General features: G+C 50.6%; 1 protein-coding gene across 1 annotated transcript in view; it reads left to right on the top strand.

Annotated features, from left to right (window-relative positions):
- The first annotated feature begins 378 nt into the window (after positions 1-378).
- LOC147708214 (heme-binding protein 2-like) overlaps positions 379-13312 on the top strand; it is a 57350-nt gene continuing 44416 nt past the window's right edge. Inside the window, exon 1 of the mRNA XM_086926911.1 lies at positions 379-644. Coding sequence (XP_086783037.1) covers positions 498-644 — 147 coding nt within the window. The 5' untranslated portion in view covers positions 379-497. The remainder of the gene's footprint in view (positions 645-13312) is intronic.

Below are 13312 nucleotides of genomic sequence, written 5' to 3'. Positions count from 1 at the left end.
AGTATAAGGTCAATGGAAAATCTTCAAGGCTGCCTCTACCATGACACTCACACCTCTAAATCCCCCCCCCCCCTCCCCTCGCTCCCACGCCACCCCTCACCGGAATTTAGGGGCAATACATCCCTGGATTTAAATGGGTTTCTTTTCAGCCTTGACAGACACAAAGGCACTTCTGATGCCCGACACTAAATAGCAAGCAACGTTTGTCACCAAACTTCTCTGAAGTGAACGCCCTCCAGGTTACTTATTTCCTCGAAACAACAGGACTGGTCTTATGTAAAATGTTACACGATCTGGCAGGGAGCCCACGCCCCCAACAGTGTTTCATAAACGCACACTTTTGAATGGGCGGGCCACAACGAAGGTTGCAGCCCCCTTTCCCGGATTATACAACCATCGGAGGAGGAGGGAAGGAACCTATAAATTCAGCACAGAACAGGCGTCTTGTTGCTACTTGTCTGAAGTTTGTGTGCTATTTAGCTGTGACTGAAAACAAAATGTACTGCGTTCTGGGTGCCTTGCTTCTGCTTCTCAGCGCTACTTCTTCCTCTGGGACAAGATCTTCTGCAGATGCCGATCGGACAACTCCCCGCTTCTGCCGCTCTCGTGACTGTCCCAAGTTCGAGTTAGTGAAGAAATACGACGTAAGGAGACTTACTAAATGCTGATCTACTTTTTAACGATATTAAATATACTTGGTAGGACTGCTGAGGGAGAGGAGGTGGGATACAGAGCCTGTAATATCTTGGGGGGGGGGGGGGGAGGACTACTGAGGGAGAGGAGGGGGGATACAGAAGAGACTGTAATATCTTGGGGGGGACTGCTGAGGGAGAAGGGGGGGGGGGGGATAAAGAGACTGTGATATCTTGGGGGGACTGCCGAGGGAGAGGAGGTGGGGATAAAGAGACTGTGTGATATCTTGGGGGGGACTGCCGAGGGAGAGGAGGTGGGGATAAAGAGACTGTGTGATATCTTGGGGGGACTGCTGAGGGAGAGGAGGGGTATACAGAGACTGTAATATCTTGGGGGGGGGGTGCTGAGGGAGAGGAGGGGTGGGGGTGAATAAAGAGACTGTCATATCTTGGGGGGACTGCTGAGGGAGAGGAGGGGGATACAGAGACTAATATCTTGGGTGGGGGGCTGCTGAGGGAGAGGAGGGTGGGGGGGGAATAAAGAGACTGTCATATCTTGGATGGACTGCTGAGGGAGAGGAGGGGGGATAAAGAGACTGTAATATCTTGGTGGGACTGCTAAGGGAGAGGAGGGGGGATACAGAGACTGTAATATCTTGGTGGGACAGCTGAGGGAGAGGAGGGGTTATATAAAAGACTGCAACATCTTGGGGGGACTGCTGAGGGAGGGGGGGGATAAAGAGACTGTAATATCTTGGTGGGACTGCCGAGGGAGAGGGGGGGTAAAGAAACTGTGTGATATCTTGGGGGGACTGCTGAGGAAGAGGAGGGGGGATAAAGAGACTGTAATATCTTGGGTGGACTGCTGAGGGAGAGGAGGGGGGATAAAGAGACTGTAATATCTTGATGGGACTGCTGAGGGAGAGGAGGGGGGATAAAGAGACTGTAATATCTTGGTGGGACAGCTGAGGGAGAGGAGGGGTTATAAAGAGACTGTGTGATATCTTGGGGGGACTGCTGAGGGAGAGGAGGGGGATACAGAGACTGTAACATCTTGGGGGACTGCTGAGGGAGAGGGGGGGATAAAGAGACTGTAATATCTTGGTGGGACTGCTGAGGGAGAGGAGGGGTTATATAAAAGACTGTAACATCTTGGGGGGACTGCTGAGGGAGGGGGGGGGGTAAAGAGACTGTAATATCTTGGTGGGACTGCCGAGGGAGAGGGGGGGTAAAGAGACTGTGTGATATCTTGGGGGGACTGCTGAGGAAGAGGAGGTGGGATACAGATACTGTAATATCTTGGGGGGACTGCTGAAGGAGAGGAGGGGGGATAAATAGACTGTGTGATATCTTGGGGGGACTGCTGAGGGAGAGGAGGGGAGATGAAGAGGCTGTGTAATATCTGGGGGGCTGCTGAGGGAGAGGAGATGAGTTAAATAGGCTGGGTAATATATTGGTGGCACTGCCGAGGGAGGGGGGGAGATAAAGAGGCTGCAATATCTTGTAGGGGAGCTGAATAGGCTGTGGAATATCTTGGTTGGACTGCTCAGGGAGGGGGGAGATAAAGAGGCTGTGTAATATCTTGGTGGGACTACTGATAGAGAGGACAGAAGATAAAGAGGCTGTGCAATATCTTGGGGGAGACTGCAGAGGGAGAGGAGGGGGTATAAAGAGGCTGTGTAATATGGTGGGGCTGCTAAGGGACAGGAAGGGTTAGAAAAAGCCTGTGTAATATCTTGGTGGGACTGCAGAGGGACAGCAGGGAAGATAAATAGGCTCTGTAAATATCATCGGGGGACTGCTGAGAGCGGGGACAGAAGATAAAGAGGCTGTGCAGTATCTTGAAAGGACTGTTGAGGGAGAGAAGTGAAGATAAAGAGGCTTTGCAATGTCTTAGGGGGACTGCTGAGAGAGAAGAGGGAAGATAAATACTCAAGGATTGTCTGTGTTAAGTCATTTTAGAGTGTGTTGTTGAATTGAATTGAATTGAATTGAATTGAGTGTGTTGTTGATTGCGCTGAGAAGTTGCTTGGGGATGACAACAGGGATGACTGACATGAACAGTGGTTCTGTTTTTCATGTAATAATGGGACCTGCGGTAGAAATTTCCTGTCTCCAGCCAAGGAGCAGTGACAATACCGAATGTCCTTTAATAATGAATTGCTTTCTCAGATGTCGGTTCGAAGCTATTCAGTTCCTGCAAGTCAGGTGACGAGAGTTGACCAACATTACATTGACATACACTGTACAGGCCAAATGTAAGTCCCGAACTCCGGGAGATGTCAGTACTTAGCCGAGGTAAGAACAATGTCGTCCTAATCGGAAGCCGGAGAGAGCTGAATTATATATATAGTGGGGCGCTGGGTCTTTCCCGTAGGGAACTGTGGATCTTCCTTGGGTGATGGGAGTTTAATGCTTCCCCAGAGCTTCCTGTAGAGCGTGGGACCATGCAGGGAATAAAGGGGAAACCAGAGAGAACTGGGAGCCATGATCAGTAAATATTGGTCCGGCCCCTGCTATGTTGTAGGGTCTACATCTGGGTCGGTTGCCTTGCGTGGCCCACAGGGTGCTCCGAACGATGGGCCCAATTCCCACTTGAAGACAACTGAGAACGAACCCAGTTCCTCAGTCCCATGAGCCAGTGGAGGATAGCCAAGACGGTGTGTGTCGTGTCCGGAAAATGGGAAACCAGTGCTAACAAAATAGCTTAGACACTGCAGTGATATCGTGTCATCGGAGGAAGAAATGTCACAAACCTATGCACCCTTTACTTGGAAGGGAACAGGTCTATTGTCTAGTCAACGTCGAGGTACAAACCTCCCTAAATGTAGTATTGTACAATAAACCTGTTCATATGTAAACTAGACATCTTTTTTTGTCTGGCACTGCAAAGCCCCAGCAATGTTTGAGGTGATGCATGAGCTTTCATTGGAAAATAATATCTGCATTTATGAACATTCCGTCATACCTGACATGCGATAGAACATACATAAAGAATGCAAAGAATACTTTAACAAACTATGCACACCTAAGCTATCTTCATAGTTCTGCATCTCACAAAGCATGTGTGATACAGATTAGAACATGCACTGTGGGATATGAGAACTGTTTCCTATCCAAAAGGTTTGTGATCCTGGTCTACTTTTTATTAGTGCTCTGAAGCAGCCTCTTGAGCTTTACAAAAACAGCTAATAATTTAGATTTGATCACAAAGGAATATGAAAACAACTTTTTAAAGTACGTTTATCTATTCTAAAGTCACATATATCTTTCCCACTTATTAAGCGATAATTCAACTTTTAAAGTGACAGGATTTAAAACCAAGAGAGAGGCGCCCTTGGACAGTATTTTTAAGAAAGAGCTATTTTGAATGAGTAAAGGTGTTTTGTGTGTATTTGTTTCAGGTGATAATACTGAGGTTCTGACAAGTATCTGATATGTCATTTATCGGCACACAAAAAACATGTATTAGATTACATGACGTACCTAATACCTTTTAAAGTTATTTCAAGGAAGCAGAGAGAGCCTGGTAGATATCAATGCAGGCCAGGGGCGATACGGTTTCCTTTTGTCCTTGGTGTGCCCCACCCCAGTTTGATCCTATTCAGCTCACAATGCAGAAGGATGGAAGGTATCACCTTCCTTTCAGCCTCCAGCAAGTCAGAAATGACTTCACTAATAGCCTAGTGCCCAGAAGTGCACTGCTGCTTATAGACTTTGAAAAGGGCTTCGATTCCCAAGATTGGGAATTTCTCTGGGATGTTTTTCGGGCCTAGATTTGTGTCCTTTATCAAGTCCTATATACTAATTCTAGAGCTCTGGTGCCTATCAATGGAGTCCTATTGCAGGCTTTCCTAATACAATTAAGTACTAGGCAGAGATGCCCAATGTCCCCTCTTCTGTTCGCCCTGGCCATGAATCCTTTAGCTCCGTGGGCTAAATGTGACGCACAGGTGTAGAGGTTCCGATGGTGGAGGACATGGAAGCTCTCATACATGTCCTGCTTTGTATGGCTTGCCAAGAGAATACAGGGCCACGACTTCACTAGATTCTTGAGCTAAATGGGCAAGCATTCGGCCTATGACTAAACTGGCCAATTCCCTCCTGATCTCCCTAACTGGAGATGTAGATGCAACAAACTGGCAGACGCAGATACCATTCCGCAAGAAATGCTTCCAGTACTTGGGCATATATATTTCCGTGATACCTCTCAGCATATGGAACCTGAATCGTGTCCCACTGGTTGTCAAGATGTGGAAGGCTCTTGAAAGGGGGGGCACTGCTCTCTCTCAATATCTTGGGCCGTGTGGCATTTCTAAAAATTACGGTGCAGCCTCTCTTCCTGTACATGCTGCAAAACGTTCCATGCTTGATCCTCATGTGGTGGTTTACTGAGGTGCAAGCCAAAATGCGGTCTTACATAGAGGCTCACCAGGTCCTGCATATTGCGTATGGGTAGTGCATCCAATCCACATTTAACGGGGCTTGGCAGCTGAAGACAAATGGCTATACTACTGGGCCTTGCAATTTGTGGTCCTGAACAATTGGATATAAGGGGGCTGGGTGGATCCTGCTTTTCGTACTGAGTTGGCTTTCCTGGGGAGTGTTGACATTATGAACATGCTCAATGGTGCACCGATTCCACACTCTTTGCTGGAGCTTTCCAGTGTGGTCTTTCAGGTGTGGAGGCTGGTGGAGGTCGGTGATCCGGTAGATTGGGTGGGACAAGGGGATTACCCTGCAAACCCCTCCAAATGGAGAGGTAGTTGGTTGGGACAGGAAGCATGACTGGATGGGTTCAGTATTTGTGAACTCAGTGTTATCTCTAGGTTGATGAATGTATGGCTGGGCTACCACATGCGGTCATTCTTGGAACACCAGGCAGACTTTAATCTCCACCATTCCCAATTTTATAAACGTTTACAACTCTGTCATGCACTGAGGTGTGCAGCAGGCAGGGTAGTGGCCACAATCCTTGCGTTCTCTCTGCCGCTGCTGTTTAGGAAGCAGTGGTGCTCAGGTAAGTTCCAGGAGCTACTCGGGTATCAGGAGAGTGGCTTGAGAGGTTCGTGCGGTGCGCAAGCTGGGAGAGGGTCCGCGCGTCAGCCCGCACTGACAGTTTTGAGAGGGGAAGGGGGTGGGGCCCACTCCCATAATACATGGCTGTTGCCTCAGGCAGCCCGGGATATTGACACAGTGCTGTTGAGTGATCTGGCCCGCGCGGGCATGGAGAGAAGCCTTGTCACTGGGGGGCGTGGTTAACCCACTAAGATGGTGGACGCACTTTAAGATCGCTCCGTGCCCTATCCCTCAATTATCGTGGCCATCCTTTGTAAGCCTTATTCAATTTGTGCAACAAAGTGCAGTGAGCGCTGTCTAAAGTTCGAGAGATTGCAGCGGCAGGGAGAAAGCCCTGATGCCTCCAATACATGAGGCGTGGCCTACTGAGGATCGAAGCGCGCAACCCGGCCAGCGTGGCTGCAACGATACTGGGTCTAGGATACAGGCACTACGATCAGTGTTAGCTACGAGGCGACTGCAGCCCGGATGGCCCAGAGCTACTGAGGGAGACAGCCAGAGAGAGCAGCTTGTAAACAAGGAGTGAAGACAGGACCCGGTGGCCTGCAGCGAGCAGGGATGCCGCCGGGGGCAGAGTGAGGCCCTGGGAAAGGCTGGGGGCTGTGGACATCGGCGCCACCAGCGGACTGGAGCGTGGAGACCCCGCGGCCTAAGCGGCCCAGACCTGATGTAAGAGGTGGCCTGACTCAGTGACTTTCATAACTAGACCTGAGGCAGCGGCCGGTTACCTGTGAGGGGACCGGGCCTCCACCCACCTGAAGCGCCTTAGAGTTCGGAGAAGGACACCGTGAGCGCCAGACAGCTTGCAGGGTCCGAGCGCAGTTGCAGATGAGGTGAGCCGGGCGCAGGAGATCTGAGGCGGCAAGCTTGTCTACTGGGGAAAGCCTGGAGGTGGTTTGGGCCTAGGCCCCCCTCCCCAGCACCAGAGCAGCACTGCGGGGGGCGCTGTGGTGAAGCGGCTGGCTGGGGCCTTGCATTACACTCTCTGGGGCATGGCCTGAAGCCGCATATTGCCAGGCAGCGCAAGGGTAGCGGCACGATCGTCAGTTCGGGCCTAGGCTGCCTCCCTTCTGTCCATGTCTTTCTCCAACCTGAAGAGTGACCAAGTCTCTGTATTACAGATCACAGGTGCTCTTCTCGCAAACTGAGCAACACGAGTGGGGCACGAGTCACGGATGCTGCTGCTGCAATTCTCCCCACGCCTAATCGGACCCCCCAGGGGTAGGTGGAGAGTGGTCTGCCCGATCCTGCCTGGGCCACAGAGTGGGGGGCATCAACCCTGGGGATCTCTCCACCAGTCCAATTGAACCCAGCACGGTGGCCCCTAAGAATGGAGGCCCACAGAGACTGAACTCCAGGGACTTTCAGAGCTGATCTTCATACAGCCTGGAGAGAGGTACCTGTAGGGTCCTACAGCAACCTGGAGTCAGAGGCCACCAGGCATAGAACCAAGTGCATAGAACCAAGTGTGTGTAGAACCGGATCGTCATGGCCCTCAGGTGTCAAGGTATAGGGTCTCAGGCCAGCTCTGCTTGAGGGTGGCTCATCGGCACCGGAAGCCTGACATCCTAGCCGGGGTGTTGACCTCCCGGTGGACCAGACTCATCTTGTTGAAGGGCAGTGTTAAGTCCCATGAGTCAGGGAGAGCGGCAGCGGCGGTGCTGGGTGGTGCAGCCAGGAGGTGGGTGGTTGACGATCTCCCTTGCAATATATTTTGCAGGTTGTTGACTAGGATTGGCCAGGGGGCACTACGTGGAGAAACCTGCACAAGACTTTCACTCACCGGTGTGGCCGGGCACATCACAGCTCTTGCCCCTTGTTGCCTAGCACGCAGTATTCGGCCATGGGTTGCCTCCGCTCGACTGTTCCCCAGGGGGGACCCCTGGGATGACAGAGTGGGGGGTCCCGCAGACTCACAACAGCTGGATCTCTCATCCAAAATTGACGTACTGGCTTCTGTTGAGAAGATTGGTGCGACACTGATGCAGACGTGTACTTCCCTTGAGACCAGGATCGACAAGGTGGTCTCAGACTTCACGCTTTTGAAGGCCGACCATCAAAAATTATCTGAGCGCATACATATGGCTGAGCACACGCTCTCTGACCTGCAGTCTCAGGCTCGCAATCACACAGTGACCCTACAAGATCAGCAGGATCGTGTCTGCACCCTTGAGGACAAGATTGACGATGCAAAGGTTCGGTCTGTCTCAATAATGTTTGAGTGGTTGACCTTCTGGAGGGGGCAGAGGGAAAAGACCCAGTAGAATACATGGATAGGTGGCTGAGGAAACTGCTCCCGCCCAGTGTTCTTTCCCCTCAATTTGTGGTAAAGCGGGCCCATAGAGTACCAGCCCACCGGCCGCCACCCAAACCAACCACTGGCCCTTTTTATTTAAAGTCCTGAACTTTAGAGACAGAGATACAACATTGATAGGGATTTGGAAAACCTCTGGGGCCAAAATACAAAACGTAACAGTACTCTTCTTTCCGGATTACACCGCCCAAGTGCAGAAAAGACGTGCCTCCCACGGGGCAGTAAGGCAACGATTGCGGGGGCTTGACCTACGATATTCCCTGCTGTTCCCTGCCAGACTTAGGGTGGTGATAGATAGCACCACTCAATTCTTTGACATGCCATCAGATGCATGGGATTGGCTAGAAGGGGCTGTCCTGGTGACATCAGCCAGACCACCTGACAACGGATCACCATCCAGACAAGACAGGTGTGTCCGACGGAAAGGAGAGTTGAGGAGCTCGACTTTGTCGGTAAAGGCGCCAGATCCAGAACCGGTTCTGACGGAACAACAAGAGGCCCTCCAGTTGGCAGCTGCCCTTCAAACCATAGATTCGCCAGCGCCCTCCACGGTGTCACGATCAAGGTCCTGTGATGACGTTGATTCCACATTGGCCTGGTCCGGGGGCTCGGTGTCGCCTCGCCCCTCAGATATCACCCCTCAAACTATTGTTTAGTACACCCCGGCATAACTGACCTTTCTTCGTGATGCATGGGTGCAATAAATTGGGCTTCTATCAAGTAGTCGCCGCGTCCGTGACTCAGCACAGTTGCATATGAGTTTACCTAGCACGCACACTTGATGGAGATGTCCCCCTTCTTTCAATTAATGTCGCCAAGCTGAGGGATAGGCTGGATAGACCACCATTACACGCACCACCCTTAGCAGTTCCATTGCCTGGCTGAAAATTAGTTGCCATGTTTCTGTCAAGTCTGTTTGGGTCAACCTCAATTGAAGTTCGCTCTTATGTGGTTACATGACCTAGTTGTTACTTATTGGTTTGTCCCCTGTTCAGGTTTGGCATTCGCTCATGAGTGGCTGCTTCCCCCCTCACTCTCGTATCCTGAGGCAATCATGAGTGGATATGCGGATAATCATAAATCACCCACATGACGCAAGGTAACATTATCACCTGGAATGTGAGAGGGATTCACTCCCCCTTACGTAAGTACTCCATATATGCATATTTGCAGCAAAGAGCTGCTGGTATCGCCCTACTGCAAGAGACACATCTGACTCAGCTGGAAGCTGCCAGATAGCAGCATAGATGGAGAGGTTGAGTATACAGCACAAACATCTCTTCCATGGCAAGAAGCGCATTGATTTGGGTGAGGGCGGGGGTCCCCTGGGAGGAAAAGGAGGCTGTGACAGATGCAGGCGGGCGATACATACTCCTTAAGGGCAAGCTAAATGGGTATCCTGTTTTACTGGGACTCATATATGCCCCTAACGTAGACGCCTTCCTGAGCGACTTATCCAGGGTCCTGTCTCGTGGATGGACGTTCCCTGGCTCTTAGGATCCGACTTCAATGCAGTGCTAGATAACTTCTTAGACCGCTCCTTCTTGTCGCTCATACACACAATATCATCATCCAACACGCAAGTCTTGTGTAAATGGCTGGAGCATTGGTCACAGTCTGACGTTTGGCAGTCCTGTAATCCCGATACACTTATATATTCGTTCTACTAGCCAGTCCACAACCTGCATGTGCGGTTGGACTGCATCCTGACTGACACTGACTGACTCTGACACTGACTCTGACACTGACTGACACTGACTGACACTGCCTGACACTGGCTGCCTGACACTGGCTGCCTGACACTGACTGACACTGACTGACTGCCACCGACTGACTGCCACCGACTGACTGCCACCGACTGACTGCCGGACACTGACTGCCCGGACACTGAGTGCCGGACACTGAGTGCCGGACACTGAGTGCCGGACACTGAGTGCCGGACACTGACTGCCGGACACTGACTGCCGGACACTGACTGCCGGACACTGACTGCCGGACACTGACTGCCGGACGGACTGACACTGACTGACGGACTGACACTGACTGACGGACTGACACTGACTGACGGACTGACACTGACTGACTGACGGACTGACACTGACTGACTGACGGACTGACACTGACTGACTGACGGACTGACAATGACGGACGGACAATGACTGACTGACGGACAATGACTGACGTACTGACACAGACTGACGTACTGACACTGACTGACTGACGGACAATGACTGACGTACTGACACTGACTGACGGACTGACAATGACTGACGGTGACTGACGGACTGACAATGACTGACGGACTGACAATGACTGACGGACTGACAGTGACTGACGGACTGACAATGACTGACTGACTGACAATGACTGACGGACTGACACTGACTGACTATTTTTTACACTTATATGGCGCACAGCTAGCCAAAAAGGGTTTCCCGGCGCCAACGACATGTTGCTGAGCAGGGAATATGGGATGAGCTTGGTCAGTAGAGTTATTTCTGGAAAAGCCAGGTCTTTATGTTCTTCCTGAACCTGGCATAGCTTTCCTCTTTGCGAATGTGAGGGGGGAGTGTATTCCAGTGAGCAGGCCCTAGGACAGAGAAGGATCTTCGCCCCATTCTCGCCAGTCTGAACCTGGGAACCACAAAGTTTGCTGCGGTTTGGGAGTGCAACTTCCTACCCGGGATGTAGGGAGTAGCTAGTGATTGCAAGTATTTTGGTGCCGTTCCGGATTTAATCCTGAACATGTAGCTCAGGGCTTTGAACCTGATGCGGTTTTCCACCCTGAGCCAATGCAGGTCATTCAGGTGCTTCGACACACTGGCCGTTTTTGGGATTTTGCATAAGAGGCTTGCAGCTGAATTTTGGACAAGTTGTAACCGTTTAATGACTGCCTGATTTGAGCCCAGATATAGAATATTGCCGTAGTCAAGACGAGATGTTATAAGTGCATTGACTACGGTCTTTTGGGTATCGGGGGGCAGCATCTATAGGATTTTTTTCAGCCACTTCATAATGGTGAAACAGAGGCCTACCACTTTGTTGGCCTGTTGTTTCATGGATAGGACGTTGTCAATGGTAACCCCCCAGGTTTCTTACATGGGTTGCAGGAGTGGGGAGGTTACCTAATTCGGAAGGCCAGTGGGAGGAGTTCCATAGATCTTTATTTTACCCCAGAAGGAGGATCTCAGTTTTGTCACCGTTTAACTTCAGCTGGTTGGTGGACATCCAGCTGAAGATATTTTGGAGTCCGTGTCTGAGAAGGGATGGAGCTAGAGGGTTGGACTCTGACAGTGAAAAGATGATCTGAGAGTCATCTGCATAGGTCATGAGGGTGAGTCCTGACCTATCTGCTAAATCAGCCAGGGGTCTGAGATAGAGGTTAAAAAACAGTGGGCTCTGGTTGGAGCCCTGTGGTACTCCATGTGGGGCACTGAGCGTATCAGAACAGGCGAGGGAGGATGTGATCTGGAACATCCTGTGTGTCAGAAAGGACTCTATCCATTGTAGTGCGGCACCCCGGATACCGTTTCTCCTGAGTGTGGCCAGGAGTTTGTTGTGTGAGATGGTGTCAAAAGCCGCACTCAAGTCTAACAGAATGAGTGCGACTGTTTGACCCTCATCTAGAAGTTTCCTGATGATTTCGGTTACTCCCAGCAGGGCGGTTTCAGTGGAGAAACCAGCTCTGAAACCAGACTGTGTCGGGTGAAGGAGGGCATTTTCCTCAGTGAAAAGAGTGAGGGCAGAGTGAATGTGTCTTTCCAGAAGTTTTGAGAAGACTGGGAGAAGAGATATGGGTCGGTAATTTGCTAGTATTTCAGGGTTGGCTGTGGGTTTTTTTAGAAGTGGATTGACCATAGCGTGTTTCCAGAGGGAAGGAACTGTGGAAAGTTGGAGGGAATAGTTTAAAGTATCAGCGATAATAGTCAGGGATGGGGCATCAATCTGTTTCAAGACACTAACGGGTAATGGATCACGAGGGGAACCTGATTTAATGGTCTTGAGGGTGGACCTAAGTGATTCCAAGGTTATAGGAGGCCAGTGTTCTAAGATGTTTATTTCGGCCGACCTAGAGGGGATGACCTCTTGTGAGCCGTTAGCGGAGGTGTTTGAATTAATATCGAGGATGATTTTGTCAATTTTTTCAGTGAAAAAAAAGGCAAGATCTTGGCATTGTTTTTTGTTTAGAGGGCGGGCCGTTGCGGTCGTTTGCGCTCCTGCAATTTCTTTAACCGTGTTAAAGAGTGTTCTTGCCTTATTGGGTGCTGTGTTGATGGTATTCTCTACATAAAGGGCTCGGGCTTTCATGCACGCAGAGTGGTATTCAAATCTGGCTTTATGATATTTTTTTTTCGTGTGCATAGTCTTTCCGCCACTGTCTTTCGAGGGGTTGCACTTTGATTTTTCGATTTTTAAAAGCTCGTTAAACCAGGGGGCTGGGGGGCGGTGGACGTTCCTTTTTGTCCGAGATGGAGGAAGACAGCCGTCTGCGGCATTTTCCAGCCATGAATGTGTTGCATTGGCAATACTTTCCATATCAAGGGCTGGGGCAGGGGGTTTAGTGGCCAGAGTTTGGTTTAGTTTTTCGGCATCAAGCAGCTTCCAATTTCTCATAGAGGAAGCAGGCCAGGCCGTATTTGTTTGAAGGGGTGCTGGTAGTGTTAGGCAGAAGTGAAAAAGATGGTGGTCTGACCAGCAAATGGAATGGTGTTTAGCCATTTCAGTTCGGGAATGTTAGAAAAAATGGGGTCTAGCAGGTGTCCTGCCTTGTGGGTAGGCCCAGAATTAAGTAGTCTAATGTTGAGTGCTGCTAGGTCATCCAGTAGGTTGGTGCATGCCTTATTAGTGGGGTCGTCGAGGTGCAGATTTAAGTCTCCAATTAGAGTGAAGTTTTTGGAGGCAAGATGAAATGGAGTGATATGGTTTGCCAGATTAGCCGCCCATGTGTTGGCATTCCCGGGGGGCCTATATATTAAAAGGCCGGAGAACGTGAAGTTGGGGTTTAGGGTGATTTTAAAAGATGCCGCTTCACATTCCGGGATATTGACTGACTCCAGGCTACATACGAGTTCTCTGCAGAAGATAATAGCGATACCCCCGCCTACTTTACCCTCTCTATCTCTGCTTGCAATGGCATAGTTTGGAGGGAGAGCGGTTGCTATATCAGACACTGACGGCCTGACACTGACGGCCTGACACTGACGGCCTGACACTGACGGCCTGACACTGACGGCCTGACACTGACGGCCTGACACTGACGGCCTGACACGGAGGGCCTGACACGGAG

Source organism: Lissotriton vulgaris, chromosome 6 (assembly GCF_964263255.1).
Source record: "Lissotriton vulgaris chromosome 6, aLisVul1.2, whole genome shotgun sequence".
NCBI lineage: Eukaryota > Metazoa > Chordata > Amphibia > Caudata > Salamandridae > Lissotriton > Lissotriton vulgaris.
The sequence above is the reverse complement of the archived record's forward strand: the minus strand, read 5'-3'. Positions and strand labels throughout refer to the sequence as shown.